Raw genomic sequence first — 23,523 nt, forward strand, 5'->3', positions numbered from 1 at the left:
TACGTTACAGTAATTTATTGTGTAGTCGTGCCTTAAGAAGGGAGTAACGATAAAGTAGAGCTCTTCCAACGCAACCAGACTGCGACTTGGAAGGAGACCACAGAAAAATGCTTCCCTCTGTCCACCAAGTGATCAAAAGAGGAAGAGGAGCTCTTCCAGTCGTAGTGTGAGCAGGAGGAGAGGGCAGGAGGCAGCGTGCAAAGCTCAGGGCATCAGGAGAAGACGATTTCGTCTTCCTCCCCAAGACCTGGGAGTGTTTTGAAGGATCCTGGGGAACAGGTGTAGTGGATTCTGGCACGTGAGATGAAGCAACACAAGAGGAGAATGGTTCAGAAATGCTGTTCCAAAAGACTCTTGGCTTTCTCTGCCTTAGCTTTAAAAAGTGTGGGCTTTGATGCGTGTGCTGACTGATTCCTTTAGTCTGGGACTACAGTTTGTAAGCACTGACCGGCAACTCTTGGAACAAATCACCAGGAATTTCCTCTGTAATCAGTGAGAGCTCTAGGTCTTGTTGTGATCACGCTGTGCGCTGAGCAGATCAGTGCTTTGTGCCCACGGCTACCTGTTAGGCTGAAATGATGGAGCAACCAGTAGCAGGAAGACCCTGTGGCATCTAATGAGACCTTCCTCTGAAGCTGTTGTAGCTATTGACAGCTGTGTTTAATAATCCCTTATCCGTTTCTAACAATGCCAAGATACACCCATAGAAAACAAAAGTGCAAGAGAGCTGAATTCTCAGGATGCTGGTATACAGAGACCTTGACTTTTAGGTGGCTGATTTAAATCCAAAACAGATTGTACTAGCTGAAACTTGTTACCATCTGGTTCTTTGCCTTAAGTGAAAAGAGTTTTGTGGTCTCATTCTGGTCCTCAAAAATGTCACCATAGCTAAATTAGCGTTTGTAATAGCAGTGAGACATTCCTTAGTACCTTAAGGTCTGGGAATCTGTGCCAGGAAGCATGTCTGTATGCCATCTGTGGCATGTTTATAGGCAATCCCCAAGCCCCTTTTTTATTACCTTGGATCCTTTCTACAGGAGCTGGAATTCTGTCGTAACCATAATGTTTATTCACTATTCCCTCCCATCATTCATTGCCCAATTTAGATTTTAGGTGCTTTTAATAAAGTTACATTTATTTATGAATTGGAATGGAAGAAGGAACGTAACTTAATCCCGATCCCACCCCATTGCACCCCCGGGGTAAGTCAGGTGCCCTGGGACGAGCTGTTTGCTCCTCGCGCTGGAGGCGGCGACCCTCTGCGTCTCGTAGCCTGCAGCCCGTGCCTGACGCTCCTCTTCCCCCAAACGCAACCGTTCCCTGTTATCTGCGTCCACGTGTACTTTGCCACGAAAAAGCAATTGCTGTAAGGTCAGATAATAAACTTCCACGGTCCCTGAAGCACGAGGGGCTCTCTAATTTTATCGTCTCGTTTGTGCAAACACCCTGTCCTTCATTTTTCTGTTTGGAGAACATCTTCCTGGACACCTTTGTCAGAGTTGGTTCTCCAAGCTCACCGCTGAACTCTTTGCCCCAGAGAGCTTTTCTGTACAGGAAGCTCCTCGTTTTGTGTAAGGTGGCGTTGTAGCAGATTTCATGCCAATTAAAAATGCACAGGGTCCCGTAACTTGTGGAGCAGGTACGGTTGCCAGATACTAGTTAGCAATTGTCTTTGCAGCCACAATGATGTGGACATAGAATGAGAGATCAAGCTCTCCTTGCGTAAAAGAAGCAGTCGAGGCTGGACCTGGTCAAGAGAGAAGCCTGCATCTGCGTGCTGCCTCTCTTCTGCCTCTGAACAGCAGATTTCAGTGTCTTGGGTCTTCTGTCTGTACCAGATATAGGGTACAGAAAGCGTAAACAGCAGGACCTGTGGCGGTGCTTTGTGTGCAAGAAACCTGCCCTCCACACATACGCAGTGTGATGTATTTTCCTGAGCAGCCAGTAATTCCACCTCTCGTACTTCTCCCTTCTTTCCTTGTGCATGCCTCTGTACATCTGGCTCGAGCTCCTTCACAGTGAACATTAGTAATGCAGCTCGCTAATTTGGAGCTTGTGAGGAATACATGACTTCAGGTGGAGATTTGAAAATACGAGTTATTTAATAGCTGATAAATCCAGGAGAAGTGTAATCTTCTTCTGTTAAAGACCTGCTGGAAGTACAGCTGAACTCTGTGTTTTGTAATAGGATTAGCAGTTTTTTGATCGGGTTAATAATGCTCGGAAAATTTGCTCATGTAACGTCTTTCAGTGTTTTTGATTCATCGCTGTGCCTTTTGCTTCCTTAGTTTAAACCTGTGCTGGAAACTTAAAGCATGTCTGTGTCTCGGCACCTGCTGTCAGCGCCTTTTGGGCTTCAGGATGCTTTTGGGTATGAAAGCTCAACTTTGTAGCTGTCTTCTAATTTGGGGAATGCAGCTGTGTGGAAGAAGAGCTGCAGGCTTTTGGGGAAGGGTGATCTGGGATAGTGGGAAAGGCCTAATACAGCTTTAAGTGCAAATTGATGCTATGAATTTCAATAATTATTTAACCTTGGAAATAGTTAACATTTCAAAGTCACGACGTAGGTGGGATGAATTGGCTTTAGTATTTGTGCACTTGGGAAGAACTGGAAACAGCCTTTCCTTTTTTTAATAAGGAAGGAGGAAAATCTGTTATGATTTTATCACGTACATGTGCAAAGCGAAGAGCACAGCACAAAAGCTGAGCCTGGTTAGGACTACGCTTGTTTCCGGACCCACCTCTTGCTGCTGCTAGTGCTTTTTTACTGCTTTGAGGGTGTTCAGTGAGAACAGAATTTAATGCTTTTCTGTGTGGTCTCGTGTGCCCAGCAGGTGAAGATTTGTGTTTTTCTGCTTCTGCTTGAGCTTGCTTTCTTTCAGGTGTAACCTGGCCCGGCTTTGTGTCTTCCTTGGCCCGTCCACCCTGGTGTAAATGTAGTTATTTGAATAAGAAAGCTTGCAGTAGGTGCCTTGGCCCCACAATACATCCAGGATGCATGATTGGCTTGTGATGTGATGGTGAATCAAAAGCAGTTTAAATGTTACCATTAGCTTTTGGTGGTGGTGTTGTAAGTAGCATTTTTAAAAGAACATTAAACTCTTCTGTAGTGATTTTAAAACGTCACTGATCCCTTTCTTCAGGAGATTTCTGTGCATGTTTTCTGTTATCACAGTCATGCGGATTGAGTTTTGTATTGATGCTTTTCAGACTTTACTACTCGTTGAAACACATTTTTATGCATAATAGAAAACAAGAAAATAATGTGAAGCAACTTGCCAATTTCCTTACATTTAGTAATTTCTATTCTCATATTCCTTCTGTAATAATACCTTCTGTTCCATGCAATTTCTTGCATGCTTCAGAAAAATACATGGTTATAAACAAACACAGTGTTGCAGAAGGCAGTATGTCCTAATAAACACTGAAGTCAGCACAAAAGTCAGAGCTTTACGCAGTTTGCATTTGTAAACAAAAAGGGAAAAAAAAATCCCTGTGAATTGATAAAACTGGGGAGAAACAAGTTTGTTTGCTAGCTAGAGAAGCTTTTCAAGTGGTTAGACAGTACAAAGACTCTCTAACAAAACCGTATTCTTGGAATTCATGAAAACCCAGCAAGTGACTTTGTCACTCTTCCATAAAAAGCCTTTCAGAGTCGGAGCCCTTGAATGACTGGCGTCCACAGTTAGCGTGGTGCCAGCCGAGGGAAGTGCTGAGCTGTAACCTCTAGAGCCATTTGCAGCATGGGTAAGGAGGATTGCCCCACGGGGTGAAGGTTTGGGATCGATAAACAGGTTCTCCTGCGAGCAGGATTCTCGGTGAGCTGCTCCCCGTGGCAAGGAGTACAAAAGTATTTGATGATTATGAAGCAGGAATTCCACTTTTAGCTCCTTGTGGCTCGAAAGAGCTGCGTCCACGTTCTCCGTAGACTGCTCCGTATAGTGCCGTTAGACAGTTTGGTTGCTTTAAATTGGCCAAATGTGCACAACATTTTATTCTGGTATTTCTGTGCTTCAGTGTAAGGCAGCAAATTTTGAACGTTTAGTCTGATTTATTCCATAGACTCATAAAATCCAGTCCAAGTGGCTGCCGAAAGCAGGGTCAGCTAGAGCAGGTCGCTCCGGGCCATGGCCACCTAGTCTGGGTATCTCCAAGGATGGAGACTCCACAACCCAAGTAGCCTCGTTTCGTTATATGTAAATGGAATTTCTTGTAGTTCAACTTGTGGCCATCTCCTCTTGTCGTTTCACTAGGTATGACTCGGGAGAGTCTGACTGTCTTCTGTGCACTGTCCCGTCAGGTGTCCCCTGAGCCTTCTCATCTTGAAGTTAGTCCTGGCTGTCCCAGCTTCTCCGTGTATGCCAGATGCTCCACAACCTTAAAGATGGTCATGGCCCATCGCTGGGCTCTCATGTCCAAGTCTCTTTTGTCCAGGGGAGCTCAGACCTGGCTCCGGCGGGGTCTCACCGGCGCTGAGCAGAGGAAGGATCTTTCGCTCGACCTGCTGGCAGTGCTTTTCCCAAGGAACCAGTAACGCTGCAGCACAGACAGGTGCAGATGCGGCTTCCAGAACTGGTTGCACTGGTTAACCAGAGGCGCTGACGCTGAATTTATGGCTCATGTCCCTTCTGTCCTAGTCTCAGGTGACGTCCCTACGCCACATAGCGCTCGTAAGATCAGCTCTAGGTTTTTGTTGGGTCTTGGAGAAAACACTGGTGTGGAGTAGGGCTCGCGGTGGACTGCAGGTTGTCTTCCCAAGCAGAAGCATTCATCCTCAAAGTTCATGTTCCAGTTAAACTAGGGCAAAATTTTACAGGACAAGTGAAGAGCACTTTGTAAGTCAGGGGTTTCTGCTGAGATTCAGAGGTCTGCTTCCAACAGTGGAGGTAGGTGTTGGAACTTCTGCCCCCAACACGCATGCACACGCAGGCAGTATTTTTGAGTACCTTTGTTACGGAAAATACCGGTTCCCTTAATTATGCAATGGTCGTTACCAGACCACCCCCGGGCTCCGAGCCACGTGCTGCAGTCTAGGCGGGGACTGGCATTTCAGTCCCTCTAAGACGCCAACTAAATCCATACTAGTATTTGCAGATGTTATGAAATGATAATCTGCTGTGGCTTTATCCTTGCCCTCGTGCCTTCGTTAGCAACAGTTTGAACTTAGGCAGGTAATATTCTGTGTGATGGGTTGTGATGGCCACAATAAATGGCTGCCTGGGAGGATGACAGCCACCTGCAGGACGTCTGTCCACCCCCATGTCACAAAATTACCCTACTTTAAATATTTCACTCTGCATCTTCAGGTGTCCACAGCACTGGGGTCTGAAATTAGTTTTCTGGTTATCAGCTTGAATGTCTTGGCCTTCTGCTATTAAAAATAAATAAATAAATAAATAAATAAAAAGCCCAGTGATTGGTTTTCCTTCCCAAAGCTGGGTTGTGCTTACCTTAGCTCGAAGCACTGTGCCGAGGGATGCTTGCATCCAGCGGTGCGGCTGCTGCTAACAGAACCCCGAGGATCGTACAGCACCGGGGTTAAAAACACGGGGTGAGCCTGAACTTCTGGGAGGCAGCGCGTCAAACAGGGACACTTTGTCTTGCTTTTCCCTTTCACCCTCCTCCTTTGTAACGTCCCTACAAGAATAGTAACCGCAGTGTCTTAAGCAGGAAGGAAAAGAGCGTGTATCTTGTGTCTGTGTGCCCTCTGCACAAACCGTCTTTGTCCAGGGAACAGGAAACCACATTTCCTTTGCCTTCTTCCCTCGGTGGGAATGCGATTTTTGATGTAAGAGTAGGAAAAATGCCTGTAGTTCTGTGGCTGCTACTTAAGGCCCTGTTTCCCTGCTCAGCTTGCTGCATTTGCCTGCTTGAAAGTGTGATGCTAAATCATGTGAAGCCATAAAAAGGTTGTTAAAAATTTAGCAGGGGTGGTAATGACACAGATGAGAGACCCTGAGATAAACTGCTGCAGAGGAGTAAAGATAACAAAGGTTGAGCCACGTTTGTCAGAGAAGTAATTCTTCCTGGGTCAGGATATTCTCATCCTTCTAAAGGCTGAGTTTTATATTTCCCAATGCGGGGAATTATCCAGAGCCCAGCCTTCAGGAGGAAGGGAGGAGGGAGCGAGTGGCCAGCGAGGACACCGGTGTGCTTGCCATGAGGACAGCTGAGGACAGGGACTGCTGCAAGCAGCACAGGCTCTTCCTGGTCTGCAGTTTGGTGAATCCCTAAAATCCACCCCTGGAGGCCAAAACACTTGTATAGAGACACCTGGAACTGAGTCCCTGGTGTTTTGAGGAAAAGTTTTTGAAAAAGCCGAAATACTTCAACTCCCCAAACAGTCACGGTTCCTTTTACTCTTTGCTTCCCTCCAAATCATAGCCGTGACCCCCCCCAGTAAATTTGCAAAGGCTTTGCACCCATGTAACAAGCTCAGCCCCTTCATCAGAAGCAGGGTATTTGTGCTGCCAGCTCAGTTCTGTAGATCTAGTGTTAAATCCTGTTTGAAAGTGGAAACCTCTAATCTGCATAACCTGTTCAGTGTCACAGAAGAGCTGCCGTACTTGCCTCGTTGGTTTTAATGGGACTTTGAATATTCCAAGTGACAGAGTGTAACATAAGCAGAAAAAGAGTGTTTTCAAGTTACTGGTGCATCCTAGAGGGTAGGAGCACTGCCTGGTAGAGAGTTGGCAGAGTAGAACTGCATGCATTAGTTTTATTTTACAGAGGTGCTATGATGAGGACAAGCTGATTTCAGTGATGCTGGATAATTTGCAAATGAGCTGATTAAAATTTCAATAAAAATTGAAAGTCTTGATGTGGTATATGCCAAAGAATTGCATATTTGAACACGTAGCTGTGAGGGGGGTTCTATTTGAACAGAATAACCCGAAGGTGTCTGATTACCTGCAGTTGAAGTATCGCTGGAAATAACGAAAGTCAAACCACGAGCATTTAGAGGGGAATTGCCCGTGTTTATTGCTTTAATCGTTGTGCTGTTTTTAAATTTGGGATGGTTCAGCTGCCTTTTAATGCTGAGATAGTTTACGGGAGTAGTGTGAGAATATGTTTTTACGCATTCTTTGAGAGGGCAGTGTGTAGAAAAGCCTGGGAAATGACTAAATTAAATAGTTCAGGCTTCTCCATCACTGCAACGTTTGCAGATGAGCTGGTTCTGCGTATTACGTACGGTCATAACAGGCACTGCAGACCTTTTCCTAACTAAGTCACTGCAGGCATCAGCTTCATACTCGCTTGTCGTGATCCTGCTTGGCTGACTGCAGGGCACACCAGGAAAAAAGCGATGGGATTGGGATTATCTAGTTACACAATAGTAATAAAAATGGGTGATGTTCAAAAGAAACATTGGGCAGGAGCCACATGGTCTGTGCTCAGGCACAGGACCTAACTTGCCGTGGCTGCAGCGCAGGTTTCTAGGTGTTGTAGTGACATTGGTACCCGTCCGAGGGAACGTGTCAAGCACTAACACAGCTCGCTCCTGCGGGATGCCTCTCAGCTGTTTGGGCACTTGGTTCCCTTCTTCACAGGACTTTGTTCCTGCACGTGCTCATTGGGAGGGCTACTGAAAGAACTGAGGTGCTTTGGTTTTGTTGTGTGTTTGTCACCAAGGGGGCATTTCTAGCTCATTAACGTGGCTGATACATAGCCAAGAGCAGTGCTGAAACCAGAGGGGCAGAAGGACACTGAGATGGTCTCATGTGGCTGTTGTGGCTTCTTATGATGTTGATTTCTGAGTGCATGTGGATTAGAACGTCTGAGTCTTTGCTACCTGAACTTGTCCTGTAGGTTGCTAATTCCCTGGGTAGGTTGGGAGCTCGGGAACTCAGAGTTAAGAAGTGGTTTTACTTTGGCTGTTGCCAATGCACCAGTTAGGTCAACAGTTGCTTCATTTCTCCTTTGGTCATCCCCGTCCCTGGGAGAACAGCCGGGGACGCTGCCAGGACCAGGAGCCCTTCAGCCCTTTGCTTGAAGCTGCTGGACTTTGTAAGTCAGCACCCCGGATGGGAAAATGTGCGTGTTGTGTGCCTCTTGTGGGTTGTAGTGGTAGTAATTTGGGGCTGTACTCGGATGCTCCGGCCCTAGCTGTTATTTCTGCCTTGCAATAACATCAGATTAAAAAAAATAATCCTGCTGTAATATTCAGTCTTTAGAAGTTTTAAACAGTTTTGCAGTCACTTGAAGGCAGCACCAATGCTGGAAGACCACAGGAGCAACTGGTTTGGGTTTGGGGAAAGACCGAACGGGGCTTCTGGTAACGCTGAGGTCACACCAACTTACACCGCTCCCAGAATTGAGGCCACTCAGAAAGTGAAGCTTGAGGAAAAAGGAAGGTGCCGGCTCTGTAGGAGGGGCGGTCTGAAGGAATGCTTCTGGCATGTGGCTGCCTGTGGGTGAATTTATTGGGCAGAAATGAAGCTAGGGGTTTTAAATTACCCTCTTATTTTTAAGAGCTAAATGCGGAGAAGTTGCCGGTTATTGGGTGCTGTTCGCTTGCAGTCTTTCAGGTGGTAAAAACGATTTGAGCTGTAGGTGGGCAGAGTAAAACCAACTCACCAAATACATGGTGGTTCAGGATTACAAGCCACGTCTTTTCCTTCTGCGCTTGCGAACCAAGGAATGGTTTATGCTGCTGCAGGGATTTCTTCACCTGCATCCCCGGCCAAACTGCTGCCGTCCAGGCCAGTGACCCAGGGGAAAGCTTTCTAAGAGGCTTTTCTGTGCTGAGAAACCTCCTCAAGGGCTGCTGCATCAACGCAGCCGGGCCCACATTCCCTGTTGTGGTTTTCCACGAGGAAAATAGTTCAGCATTTGGAGGGAGAAGCGAGTCTGATTGTTAAAAGTAGGGCAAGAAAGGGAAAACCATGCAGTGAGTGATCTTGCCGTTGACTCTGTTGCAGTGTGTTGTCTTGTGCCTAGCTCCAGGAGCAGTTGTGCTTTGTGTCAGGTAGCCTGTATACACAAGAACTTGTAATTTTGGGGCAGGAGCCCTCAGGGTGAGGAACCCCGAGGGAGTGTAACTCTGCATGCCCACCTGGAGTGGCTTTAATCAACGTTTGGTGTGTAGCTGGGTCGGGGAGCACCCTGGTTACGAGACTGCTGTCCTGCAGAGACACCGGTACATCAGAGGTGTAAGCGTGCGTGGGGTTTTGTTCGGGGGTCTCCTGGGGCCAGGGATGGATCTTGCAACAGTTTTATCCTCAGTTTCCAGCTGATGCGTGCTTCCTATACTTGATGTTGGCAAAAAGCGATTCAAAATCGTTTTGAAAGTCCGTGCGGTGACACTTCCAGTACGCCTTTAGCTGGGTGCCCTCCGTTCGTGGGCGCAGCGACAGAATCTCACCCGAGATACGAACCACTACAGCAGGTATCGTTTGTCTCAGCGCAGAGAATCGCATTCCTCTCTCTTGTGTCCATGCAGGAAGAATGGCCTTTGGGGTTGCTCCGGGATAGCTGCTTTTGGCCCAGCGTGCTTCGTATTGCTATAAAATGTTTTGCTTACGCTGTCATGTTCCTCCCAAAGAGATTAAAGCATTTTGCTGGCATTCAGCTGAGTTTCAGCTCGCTGTGGATAGGAGCGCGGTTGCTGCCTTTGTTACTGGTGAGTAACTGGAAGTCCAAAGGCTTTCGCACCCAAGGTCACACCAGGGATCAGCGATAGAGCGGCAGGCTCCTGAGTCAGGGTCATGCGTTGAAATCGCGAGACCATTTCTCCTCCTGCTATGTAACTTCAGTAAATATAGACCCATCAAACTTCTTCCGTGAGTCAAGGGAGGACTCGAGAAGCAGCCACGGGGCTTAACCCCTGCCCGTGCCAAATCTCGCCGGGCTGCTGAAGGCAGGAGGCTCAGGAGCAGCACCTTTCTGCCTGGGGATTTAAGAGTTTTGTTCCAACAGGAAAAATTTCCACTGGCTGCGGGAGGCAGAGAGCTGCGTGACTCAGCTTTTTCTGAACCTGGTGTGTGTACTTTGCCTGTTTATTCCCAGTACAGTCAGTACTGAGGGAGTCATGTTACGCAGCAGGCACAGTGTTTATTAACCAGCTCGGGAACTGATCTAAGAATAACTTTTTTCATTTGTTTTGTTGGTAGTGATTTTTTCTTTTTTTTTTTTTTTTTGGCTTAGTGCAGCTAGCAGCCCAAGGTGGGAACTCTGCACAGAAAACAGATAGAAAGGGTTTTCCCCAGCAAGTTGCAGGAATCCATAAACACAAACATTATTGCCTTCCCCCCGTGGATAGCCACGTCTGAAACATAAAATCACTAAGATGAAAGCTTAAGGAAAGCAAATTGCTCTGCCTCAAAAGTGGAGCAGCTCAGCAGCCGTCCATTCTGTTCCAGCTCAGGGTGCTGCAATTATTGAACTTGAGGGATTTCAGTGTCAGTGTTTAGATGCTTCTGGACCAGAATTTGTATACTGAGCAATATTTGCTTCCCTGCATTCCCCTCTGTGGTAGTTTATTTAGGGAATTTTGGGAGCGTTTCCTTGCCGATCTCTTCATTTGTTCATCCTCATCCTCAGTGTTTCAGCCACGGTGCATAAAAGCCGCGCATTTCCAGCATGACTGAACATGATTATAATCACCTGGCGTACCTATTTAGGTGCTTGGCACAGAAAAAGTCCTTTTGACAGATAAATACGTGCGATACTTTAAAGCAGCCTACTTGTCTGAAAAGCAGTGGGTTGCTGTGATTTATTCTGTTGGTCGTTTTGGTGGGGTTTTTGTAGGCTACCGGGTACTGCAGATATCTACAAAGCACTTTTTTTCTTTCCCTGTTATGGTGTTTGACACAAATACCAGGGAAGGCACACCTCCAGCTGGTTTGAAGCATGCCAGGCAGAAGCATTTGTTGTTGTTGTTTAAGAATTGTGAAACATGTTTATTTAGATGATGTTTGTTGTCTTCAGCGAGATTTGTCTTGCACTCACTTCTCAAGGCTGCAGTTGCGAACCTTGCACTCAGAGCTGTCGTCTGGGCTAGGAACAGCACTGGCTGCCCAAAACATTCCCTTTTTTTGATGACAATAATAGCAGGAGAAACCCTTCAGTGCCTGCTATTTAAGCCATCATGTGATGTTGTTGTGGTTTTTTTTTTGTATGACTCCGTGCTATACTGACTCCGATGGGGTTTAAATACTTAAACAAATTGAATACTCTGCTGCGTCATCTTGCATTTGCCTCTCAGCCCTGCAAGTGTCAGAAATGACATCTGTTATCAGTGAGGTGGCTGTACTTAAATTTGGCACTGTATTTAAAAATGCCTGCTTTACAGTCATTCTGATAAAGCTCATTTTTTTTATGGCTTAGTGACAGCCGCGCTTCCTTTCTTATGCATTTCTCTGCTTGGTTGATGAAAAGAAAGCTGCGTTTTGGAGGTGGGTAGGGATGTCGGTAGTAGCATTGAAGTTGTATCTAACTTGGGCTCTATCCTGTTGCGTGCAAGTTAAGCCTCAAGAAAACCTGTTTATCCTGGGCCTGAAGAAGGGGAGGGATAGCTGATATCCTCCTCCCTTCTTGTTGAGGGGAGGAGCAGCTCGAACCGTCTGGGGTAAGGTCTCCGCTCTCGAGGTACAGAGCAGGAGGCGCGAGGAGCTGCGGTCAGCCAGTCCATGTGTGTGCTGGTGTCCCCCAGCGCCGCCTGCCCTGCGAGCCTTCTGTCCTCCGTGGAGGGGAGCTCCAGCAGCGCGTGGGCTGACCCCGAGCCACCGATCCTCCGAGGGGAGAAGCCACCCGAATGTCAGCTTGGGCAGAAAGTCGGGAGCAAGGTAACAGAAAAGCAGAAGAACCTCACGGACAGAAAGACAGCAGCGTTTCCCCACGTCTCGTTAGTGCTTGATTATGCTACGCCGTGGTGAGATCTCGTTGCTGTGGTGCCGTTGCCGCTGCGAGATGTGGTACATACTGTTTATGATACAGCATTGACATGAACAGCTCAAGCAGAATCACACTTGTCAAATAAAAGGGGAAAATATTTGATGCTGCATCTGACATCTCAAAAACTAGAAGACTTCTTGCAAATTAGTTGTTAACATGAATTAGAGATTTTGCCAGCGGTAAGACAAGAGGATTGGACCACAGAAGCTCCTGAAGAGGAGGGGCAGCAGAAAACCTGCCCTGCTCGCCTGCTAGAGGTTGCTGCTTCCATAGCAGTAGCTGATGAAAACATTGAATTGCTCTTGAACCAGTCTCTTCTTCTGCTGTGTTGATACAAACTGCTGCGGAGTAACACTCTTCAGCTAAATATTCTACCAAACATGTTTTGGTATCCTAAATCACAGCAAAGACCTAATGATGTACTTGGAGACAGAGATTTTTATCATCTCTTTGACCCAAAAAGCAATGTTGAAAATCAGGGAGGAAATAACAGAACATCCTTTTGAGTTAGCTTGTGTAGTAGGAACGCTCTCGTAAGTGGCTGTGTTGGTGCTCGAGGTTTGCTCTGCAGTGATCGGCGTGGCTCCCCAGGCAGCAGTCAGGAGGTGCTGCGGCGGTTGGTGTTTGGGGTGAGACACTACGGCGGGGCACGCTCAGTCCCCTCACCCTCTGCACGTCGTGCTTCAGTTCTTTATCCCAAACTGGAAAATTCCTTGGTCAGATTGTCTCTAGACTATGTTTACGTCTACCTTGCATTACGTGTTGATCAGCAGGAAATTAATTGGGGATTTTATGTCCAGGAATGAATCAGAACAGAAAAAGAGTAACGCCAAGACCCCCGAGGTCTCTGTTAGGCTGTCCGCGTGGCACAGGGCGGTTACGATGTGTGCTGGGACATGCTGAGGTAACGTCTTTCAGTGGTCAGATGTGCCAAGATGCTCTTCCAATACAAGGCATACTCTTGCTCCAAAACCCATCCATATTTCCTTTGACACAAGCTGATTTTGGAAGGGCTGAGGAGTCTGAGCTGTAGTAGGGTCTGTGACTTCGCTGTAGGACTCGGATTCAGCTGAGCTTCGTTTCTTCTATGTTTTTCTTTGGTTAACTTATTCCTTCCTTCCTAATGCATGGGATAGCTGAAAGTATTTCTCTCTGAGGGCTGAGAGACTTGATGAACATCAGCACAGCGGAGCAGGCTTAGCTGAAAGAGAGGAGGAAAAAAGTAGACAAAGGGGATGTGCAGACATTGCTCTCAGAACAGCCAGTGGGACAGGAGGCGGCGTGGGGCCGGGAACGTGACGCACATCGAGCCTGGGAGGTGAGAAGTGAGTTCCTGCTCTCGGGGAGGCTTCTTCCCCTCCTGCAGTCATCCACGATCAGCCGTCAGTAACTCCTGTTAGTGGGGATGCTTGCTTTCCTTAGAACCTGACATCAGATGCTACTTCCACCTTGTAGGAGCTGGTTGGCACACCCTTGAAAGCCAGAATAGGCCTGTGTGTACTTGGCGTGGTTTGCTAATTCAGACTCAGAAGTTTTACAGGCTGCAGCACCAAATTTTGGTTCTTTGTGTCATTTCTAAACCATTCCTTGTGCTATTTGCTTGAAACAGAGCCTCAGGCTTTCTGCTGGATCACCACACCGTGTGAATCCTGTCTTGATAGCTGTGAAACTACAGTTGCTTAAGTTTCTTTCTTCTTTCTTGAATACAAACAGATTTGGCCTACCACCTATAGCTTAGCTTCATTGTTTAAAATCTAATTATTCACATCAAGCACAGCACAGTTCAAATCAAAGACACCTTGAAATGTGCCGGAGGGCTGGTGCAGTGAAACCTATTCTCTCGATACCACTTTATGGATTGAAAAAGTTTCCTTTTTTCCTTATACTTGCTTTTGAATTTTAATGCAAGGGCCATAAAATTCAAAGATGAGAAGATTCAGCAAGGCTGTGGCTTGCAGTGGGAATATATAGTAGTTCTGTGTACAGGGAGGTTTGGCAATGTTTTTAAGCATATCCTCTCCCATAATCTGTAAAGTGAGCCCAAAGACCTTCCCCCAGAGGAGACCCAAGACCTGATGAGCTCCTTTAATCGTAAGGTAAATCTGATGATACGCAGCCAGAGGGTTAGTAGCGACTGCGGCTACCCTTGGGAACGCCGACATCCAGAGCTGGCACAGCGAGGCATCAGCCGTGCCGGATGGGGCAGGAGCCGAGGAGCAGGAGAAGTGGTTTGTGGAGTCGTGCAGGAGCCACAGGGCAGCACGTAGAGCCTGGGGGAATTCCTCTTGGAAGTGAAGGCTGTCACAGACTAGAGGCTGGTTTTTGGGCCAATACAATAATAAATTTAAAGAAAAGGTAAGCTTTTTATGGTTAAAAATAAAAAAAAAGGAGGGGGGGGGAAGTCCTCTGAAAGGAGGAATGTCTTGTTAAAATGTGTAATCGGCGTAACTACAGCTCCAGTTTATTGTTACTTTGGGCAAATAACATGGGAGAGAGCATCTGGGAGTATAAATTGTTATAGCCCATTGAAATCAATGGAACTATGAACGTTTACACAACCAATGGTCTGTCTTACATCTGTAACAATTTCAGGCAGTTTCATTGTGTTGCAAATGCTTTAAAGCAGCAGTAGCTTGTATTAAATGCATTCAAGCTTATTGCTTGTCATTTGTCGTATTTTAGAGGATCTGCCACCAATACCTATGGTTCCAGCTCTCCTTGGGCACACGTTTAGAGCAGGGTCAGGCAACAGGGCTTCAGTGACGCAGAGCTGCGTTGATGTGTGCTTGCTCTCATGTTTTCCACTGTGGTGCTTCTGGAGTTTAGGGTGGTGTTGATAAATGGTTGGGTCCCCAACAGAGAAGGCTTTCTCCCTTGTAATCGCCCGATCTCTTTGTGTGTTCTTTATCTTAATGGTAATCAAAAGTCAGTCTGATAATGTGTTCGCTTTCCATCTTTTGGGATGAATCATTTGAAACACTCATTTTTTATTCACTTTTTTTTGTTCCCTGGCAGGCTCCGTACCCCTCAGGACAGAATGCAGCTCCAACCACGTTGGTGTACCCTCAAGCCCCTCAAACAATGAACACCCAGACTCAGACCCGCTCGCCGGTAAGGGAGCCCATGTTTGCATCATCTTACATTCTTTCCTCCTCGTTTGCCTGTTTCTCTATGTGTATGTGTGTGTCTATAACACTTGGCCAGTTCTCTGAAAAGTCTGTTTTACTGAACTGGAAGCACCTTCCAAATGGCAAATCTTGGTTGCATTTTTGAATGTTATCATGGTAGGAGAATTTTCATTTTAAAGTGGCTTATCAGAAAAGAAGCAACGGAGGGATTCTCATCTGTGTTCAAATAACGTGATTTATTTTTAGAATAGTTGCTTTCAGGTTCACTTCACGTTAGAATTTAGATTCGTTACCAGAATCTTTCTCTTTGCTTCATTTTTTTTCTTAAAGGAAGTATTTGGTAAAGCGGTAGAACAAAGATCAGTAAATGAAAGCGACTCTCTGCAGCAGCACTCAGTCTCCAGTGGCCTGTGGGCTTCACTTCTGAGTCAGTGCCACTGGATCAGCTCTAACCACTTGCTGTCTAGCACTGTGTAGGTGCTCACACATTTAAAGCAGAGCTTATGTGCACCCAGATCTTTTTGTGGTAAGCCCTTTTTCATCCAAGTTGAGGTTTGGTTGTCCTCCACGATCTTTTTGTGTGTGTTGTAATACTGCTCTGCTACCGTAGGCCTTTGGTTCCCCAAACCAGGCTCTTGTTGGGAAATCTCTGCTCGTAGCGCAGTTCCACATGATGCTAGGAGATGCTCCTATGGCATCGCGTGCTTAGCCCTGCTTCTGCAGGCACGGTAGCGTGCCGTCATGATGTCTGAAGCCTCAGTTAGCCAAGGGAGCAGCAGTCCCTGCGTCTCTTGTGAATCCGCATCTGCGTCGTAACGCTTCAGGTTACGTATAAAACCACTGCACCATTCCCAGCACTCTTCTCTTTTTAGAGTAAGATGAATGCTGCTGAAGCATGGCAACTGAAAGCCTCTGAGACAGAAGTCTTCTGTTTGTCCACTTAACAGGTATAGTACAGGGCAAGCTTCCCCTACGGGCAGCTGCACCGATGTGCTTGCCCCGCTTCTGGAGATGTCACCTCCAGGGGATTTGCAGGAGGGTTAGTTCTGAGGCCTGTTGACCTCAGTGCTGATGAGCAAGCCAATTAATGCCAGTTTTGATGATGTTTCTGTGATGTGGACAGCTGTGAATTTGTAACTGGATCCCACCACTTCTTTAGTCCCCTGTTCTAATCAGTAATGTGGGATACTGACGGTAAAAGTCTTTTCTCAGTAAGTATATTCAGCTTCTGTATCTTTTATTGTTGAAAAGCAAAAATAAATTTATATGGTTAGAACTGGAGCAAAACCTGACTGAAGAGCTGCATCTCTAAACCAGTTTTTTTGACAGCCCAGCAGAACAGTGCCAATACATTGCACAGACAACTGGAAGAGGAGGAAGGTTTTGGAACAGAGTCCGGTTTACAGGTCCCTGGCTGGAAGAGGCTGGATAAAATACTGCATTGTAAGCAATATAACAAACTGTACTCCTTCTTGCAGGCAATTGTGCCGATGGCACTATTTTATTTCTTTATTTCTTTATTTTTTTTACCACATCTTTTTGTTGGCTGATCTACAGAAATGCACTGATTTGCTTCTTTGCTAAAAGCATGAGCTACCATGGCAGTTTCTGCCAGGTTAAGTGGCAACAGAACGTCCGAAGTTGACTGGCAGTCGGGAGGGTCTGACCTGGTAGGACAGAGACCAGGATGACTTCGGGTTTTCCGCTCAACAGATTGTTTTCAGGAGATTTGGCTGAAAATGTGTCAAATTGTAGGGATTTCGCCCTGTTATTGAGGAGGTATTGAGGAAGGATTTGTCTGCAGTTGTCAGCCATTTTTCTGTGGTCATGAACTACTTTTTATTTTTTTTAAACTCTCCTGTGTGCAGTTTTTGCCATCTGCTCTGCTAGTGACCATTTCCACCCCCATTACTAAAAGGCGCACACATAACATTTCATTCCACCTCCCCACCCCAAAACAAATGCAAGACGAGCTGCTCCTGAACTACTCTTGCATTTTGTTCTGGGCTCGATTTACCTCTTTTATTTTTAATTTTTTAAATTTATTTTTACCCTTCTTTTTTGGTGGCGAGGGGAGGGTGAAGAGGGGCTGAGGAAGGCAGCAGGAGACCTTTGCCATGCGTAGGCTCCGTAGCGTGGTCCCATCCGTCACGCCGCCGGTGCAGCTGGGTGTAGGGGCTGTGGCACTTGTAGAGCAGCCAGAGCTTGCTCCGTGCAGTGTCTGCACCAAAGGGCTAGTGGCAATTGCACGGTTCGGGCTTTTCTGTTCCTCCCTGGACAGCTGCCTTTGCAATCCAGCTGGCTCCATGGGTTGTCCCTGTTAGCTTCCTAGTGCCGCTCCGATACCAGGAACGTCGAAGTGCAGCTCCAGCAGTGGGTGAGGAAACAGAATTGTTCAGCCCTACTCCAAATTCCCCGCTAGGTGATTTTAACACCAACCCCCCAGTTGTTAGGAGGCCTGCCAAAAACCACGGTTGGCAAGGGAGTTGACCTAGAAGTGGTGGTTTTCTGCTAGGCATACGTGTGCCAGACCAACGCCAGCAGGTAGAGACCGTGCCCTGTCTCCAGCTGTGCACGGAGCAGTGAGCAGGACCATAAGGAGTGTGGGTGGCAGAAATGTTGGACCCAGTCTTCATAAAGTTTTCCTTTTATCTACCACCTTCATCTGACAGAAGAACAAAGTGTCTATTTTAATCCGAGCCAGCAGTGACTACAGTTTGTTCTGTTGCTTACAGCTACTAATAGGAAAAAATCCTGTCAACCTGATTTAAAAAAAAAAAAAAAAGAAAAAAAAAAAAGAAAAATTAAAAGAGAAAAAATCAATAGCCAATGGTGACCAGTACAAAACAGATTAGGGTATTTTTCACTAACTTTGAGGTTTTGTTTTTATTTTTTCTTTAACACATTACTTTTTGTCCACAATGGAATATACTTCAGCTTCTTAAGATGTAAGCTTCCAGCTCTTGTTTTAAACACAGGGAGAATTAATCTTCTGTGCAGAACAGTGATAAGAGAGGTTCCTTGGCCTTCAAATTAAGCAAGACAAGGTTTTTGCACCCCATGATTCTTTTCAGTGCTTTATTTTTCATCGGCGTATAACATGGTGTGTGGCCCCACCAGAAAGGCTTTTGCCAACCCTTCCAGGGTAAGCGTTATTCCTTTTTCTCAAACGCATGACACTGAAAGTGTTTTTGAGGAGTTCTTCCTGAGGAAAAAAAGGACTCGAAGTGCATCCCCCTCCTTAGGCTCCTCCTCCAGGTTACCATTTCTCATCGCAGCAGACTGATCAGCAGAGCCTCTGTCCTCTTCTCACCAGGAGGTTTGGGAGAAGGCCGGTAGTCTTTGAGTGCTTCTGTCCTGTGGTTGCTACTAAATTGGAAATTTTAGGTCTTTAGTCTTAAGAGTTGATAATCCTTTGCATTTTTTCTTAAATGGAAGGCTGAGGGAAAGTTTTCAAGGGTGTTTGCTAGGGGTGGGGAAACTGCTTGTTCAATCAGTGCAGGTGACTAAACTCCTACGTTAGTAATAGTCTGCGCATATTTTCCTGTTTCTGAAGGTTTTTATGACTTTTCGTCCAAATGTCACAATGAGGTGAAGGTAGAGGGAATATATGAGCACCACTGCTGTTAGTAGACTACTTGGAAATGTCGAATATAGGTGATTAAAATGTTTATAAGGGAGAAAATCAACCGGACCAGTGAATATTTATACGTTGCTTCTCATATTTGAAGGGATTAAAATAGCTGGGAAGTAGGGCTGTGAGTAAACCCCACTCCACTTTTTCTTCCTGAAAAAAAACCTCTTATTAAGAAAATCAATAATTAGTAGGCAGTTTTGATCACCCTTCTCATTAGTACTTTCCTACATTAGAATATACGGTAGCCCTCAGGCAGCAAGTACAGCGTACTGAGTCCCAGCACGTATATGCATGAGCAGAGGTGGGCTGGCATCGCGTGCTGCGGCACGTGCCCTGCGGTCCCGAGCAGTCCCCAGCAGCGGCAGGTAGAGGCACGCCGTGTGCTGCTGCGGCGTGTGGGAAGTCACAGCGGGATCTAGTTTTGCTTGCTCCATTTAATTATTGGAGCTGTTACCGATAGGTTTATCTGCTCTCATCTTGGAGCTGTGCTGAGTACACTGAGAATTAAGAGTTTAAATACCTAACTTGGCTTCTGAACGAGGATACCTTGTCATCTTTATTTCTATTTTCCATTTCTTGCATTCATTTTTATTTCTATTTTAACAATCAGTTACTTATTGGAAAATGCTTTTAATGTTTACCGAGCATGTTAAATTCTGAATACTTTCCTCCGTATGTAACCCAGGTGGGTGGGAGGTGATTTAGTGGCCTGAGCTCAGGGCTGGGAACCAGGACCTCCTGTTCTCCAGGCAAGCCCTGCCCTGCTGCATCGGGCTCCCAGGGGCATCGCGGGTTAACCTGTTGCCTTCAGTTTCAGAGGGGGGTGACAAATCCGACTCCTTAAGGAGAGGGGTTGGAGGATTCTATCGTGATCCTTTGTGGAAAAAAAAAAAAAAAAGAAAAAAAGACAATGAAACCACACGGTGTACGTGTAAAGAACTGCCGGTTTGCCTTGCAGAGAGCCCGCAGCCCCCAGCCCGCAGGCTGTTAGCAGCGCCCACCTGGCTCTTACCTGCCAGCCAGGCACCAGCCTCCATTCTCTGCTCCCACCAAATTTTTGGAACGGCTCTGAGTCCGGCTGCTTCAACCATTTACCTCCCCCTTAAACAGTTTAAAATCTTCACCGCTGCTTGTTTTATTTTTTTTCCCAGGCAGGGTAAAGAATGCCCGCATTCATGCCTAGAGTGCCTTTAAAATGAGCGGCAGCTTTGGCTGTTTATCCGCCAGCTCTCGAGCAGCACACTTCCCCGTAGCGGTGTTCACTCGTTATATCTCAGTACCTGTCTGTCACTGTCCTGCAGCAAAGCTTTGACTGTTTGTGGTTTTTCTTGTGGGTTTATTTTGCATAGAGTGTGACATTTTGGTTTCGTTGTGGTGTTTCTGACTCTTTGTGCCTTTCCTTTTGTGTTTGTTTCTCCCGCCTTTCCTCAGTTTGCAGCGGGGCCTCGACCTGCCCATCACCAGGTACAGTACCCTGCCCCTTCATTACCATCCTAAACTAATTTGCTGGGGGAGGCGGGTGGTCGGAGGTTGTTCACCCACTAACTCAGAACGAAGGCTCGCTTTGGAAACCAGCCTCGTTAGTAGATACTAGCACCTGCGTAACCTTGCTAACAAGCTGCCTGCAACGCAGAGTAACACTTAATTCCTGGTCGGTGTCACTGCACTCATTAACCACCTCACTTCCGCTATTTCTGTAGGAAAGGAGAACATGTAGAAATTATTTCCAGGTATGTGTGAGATTTGCTTGTCTGTTCAAGTCGCAAGAAACTTTGCCTAATATTTCCCAAAGCAGCCAGCACATTATGTTGCCTGAGCTGAAGACTTTGACAAGAACTGGGTGCTCAGGTCCCTGAGAAAATCCTGCTTTTCAAACTCAGAGCAAGGCAAATGATTTTCCAATTCGTACATTTCTTGTGTGATATGCCTGGTTATCTGTTGTCATTACATTGCTTAATGTTTTCTTTTACTCACTGTATGAAAGCCAGACGTTAGGAATCTTCATAGTATTCCTGCCACATGACTTGGACACTGTAAGGAATCACATAACTCAGAAGAACAAAAATAAGGAATAGCTCTGGCTCGGGAAACCCAGGGACAGCGCTTGTTATTAGGGAGGCTGAAATACCAAAAGGATCTGCTGTGCAGCAGGATGGATGCACAGGTCCGTTCTGGCCTATTCATGGTGCCCAAAGCTGTCTTTCCATCACCTCTGACATTCATCTTTGCCAAGGCCCTTTTTCAGAGTTCATCTGGGGACTGGTTTTGCTTCCTCCTGTAGCTTTGGAGGGGGCAGAGGTTGCCTGAGCGTGGATACGCGGGAAAGTGGACGAGAGGCATGGCAAGGGCAGGAAAGGTCTTCCAGATTTGTGTGTTTCCGTGTCGTTCTTCTTTCTCTTCGCTTGGAAAGAGAGAGTCTGTTTTCACCAAGTTAATGGGAGGGAAAATAATCCCCTTAACTCCAGTGATGTTGGGACAGGGGCTTAAGTCCTGGAAGGCTTGTTCCAGGAGAACCGCGTTGTTCTCACATCGTTCCTGTTAGTCTGAGCTGTTCGATGCTGTAGAGGTGTGTGCCTTCGGGAAGGTCCTGCCCCAGGACAGCAGGTAAGTGTGCTGGTGGGCACACGCTGCCGCCGCCCCCCAGCTTTCCGCCTCAGAGAGCAGCGTGCAGGCAGGCATCCTTCCAGAGCAGGGCAGAAAAAAACAACAAAAGTCTTAAAAAGTACGAGGCATTTGCTGCACTTGTTTGCTCGCAGGCAAACATCACGTGAGAGAGAGAGAACTGATTTTTGTGCCCAGCAAGGGATTGCATTGACAGGCGGTGGTGGAGGAATGTTTGCAGGATTACTGCGCAGTGTGCAGGGTGACAGAATTAGTATCTTGTTTAGATACTTTTGTTCTTGACCTTAACTTGAGGTCTGTGTTTATATTACGTGATACTGAAGATGCATTGCTGTTCAGAAACTCATTAGCTCTTTCATAGGTTGTTTCCAAGACAAAGTATGTATTCAGTGTGAACTGTTTAATAGTCTCATAAAAATTACCAAATTCACTGCAAGCAGAATTTGGAACAAGAGGCTCGAATCTGGAGGCAGCTCAGCCTTGTAAGAAATGATTTCAGTGACTGGTGGCCTTACTGGTAGGGCTCTGCCACCCATCTGTCACGGCTCGGTTTAACACTTTCTTTTGGACCCAGTTATGGCCCTCCCGGAGGTTAAAATTTGTAATTTCCCAGTTTGTTTTCCTGAATGTAACACCACATATTTAACTGCGTTGCAGTTAGATTTGGACTCCATGACTTTTGAGGTCTGCTTATAATTATCGGAGAGAAGCTGTCACTGTTAGAAAAACACTTCAGGCTTTATCCCAGAGATATATCTGCCGTGCAGCGGAACGGGACAGGCACAGCAAAACCTGGGCTTCGGGTGAGCTCCTTGGTTCTTTGCATCTGAAACTCAGTCTGTGCCCGTCGTTCCGACGGGGGATGGAGAAGGGGGTTTTTGCCACCCACCCCTGCAGAAGGGTCGTGGCTGTTGAAGCGAATTCATCGCAGACCCAGCACGTGGAGAATTCGCGAGTCTGACGTAAATGATTGTTCACGTGAACCGGGCAGCTTTAACATGCTGGAATAGCAAAAGGTTGTGTAACGCAAGCAGCAGGCTTCCAGGCTGAGGTTTTGTAACCTAAAAAATCCAAAGTAAGTACATCGACCGTAGCGATACTGGTATTTGTTACAGTGACATAACGAGTTCTTCTAGGAAAGCAGCAGCAAGATGAGGTTTGCAACGATTTCTGTGTGATGCTATTAACATAGGCTTCTTATTGATTCTGTGTCTTTCTCAGTCAACTAATGGATTATTCTTTAATGTTATTTCCTGTAATTATTAGATCTCTAAAGTACTCAAATTAGCATGATTTAAGCACCTGAAGTTGACTGGCAACTTCATAAGCAATTTATTTTTGGATGGAAATGCTTGCCCTGACGGTTTCAAGCCAGTAGATGCTGTAGAAGGCGTAATCAAAGTCTGTGCGATAGAAAATATGAAAATGAGATTTAGGATGCTAAGAAAATATTAAGATGAGATTTAGGATGCTGTGCTAAGTAAATAGTGGCTGAAGTCTAATGAAAATAGCTGTAGTGGTTCTGATTAAAAGTTAAATGTGCATAACTAATCCTTGATTCCAGTAAAGCAGCTATCGCAGAAACCACTGGGCAGTCTCACTTTCTAGGAGAAAGCAAATGGGTGTCACAGTGTTTGCAGCAGTATATTTAAATATACTGTCAGCTTCTGTTTTTCTTTAAATGCCAGGCTTTATGCACAACCCACGGGTTTAGCTACAAGACTTAGCTACCGTCCTGTCTGGGTTTGGCGTTCCATTTCCCATTTTGTTCATGGAGCATCCCCGTCTCTTCTTTATTTCTTTTTAAGCAAAGTTCTTGAGTCACTTTGTTGCTTCTGATCCTCCTGAAACACAAATGAAAACAGCAGTTTTCTTTTAAGCTGAAGTCCGAAGCGTAGAATAACCTTTAGCTGAAGAAGCAACTTCAGGAGTATGAGAGATATTTTAAAATGGATGCTCAGAAGAGGCCAATGTAATTAAAAACAGAAATAAGAACAAATAGAAACTCAAATGTCGTTTTTCTCTTTCTGACTTATAATTGTATTTGAGATTAGTTTACTAGCTATGGCAGACTAATTTAGTCTGAGGTTGCAGTTGCAGTTTATTCCAGTTTTAGCTTCGGGTTACTTGAGTTCTTTTGAGTGTAGCTTATATAACAGCAGGCTGGGTTCGCCCATGCACTGTTGTTAAAAAGCCTCACGATTTGGAGAGGTCAGAAATTTACTCCCTGAGTACATTTGG

General features: G+C 46.0%; 1 protein-coding gene across 21 annotated transcripts in view; it reads left to right on the plus strand.

Moving 5' to 3' along the window:
- The window catches only part of EIF4G3 (eukaryotic translation initiation factor 4 gamma 3), a 153,779-nt gene that overhangs the window by 57,099 nt on the left and 73,157 nt on the right, over positions 1-23,523 (plus strand). For 8 of the 21 annotated variants that reach the window (XM_080564324.1, XM_080564338.1, XM_080564344.1 and 5 more), the window contains 3 exons: positions 14,911-15,006; positions 16,353-16,466; positions 20,092-20,124. In XM_080564324.1, coding sequence (XP_080420450.1) covers positions 14,911-15,006; positions 16,353-16,466; positions 20,092-20,124 — 243 coding nt within the window. The remainder of the gene's footprint in view (positions 1-14,910; positions 15,007-16,352; positions 16,467-20,091; positions 20,125-23,523) is intronic. The other 13 variants (XM_080564329.1, XM_080564325.1, XM_080564326.1 and 10 more) reach the window with 2 other exon arrangements.

This window comes from Anser brachyrhynchus (assembly GCF_964034855.1).
Source record: "Anser brachyrhynchus genome assembly, chromosome: 21".
NCBI lineage: Eukaryota > Metazoa > Chordata > Aves > Anseriformes > Anatidae > Anser > Anser brachyrhynchus.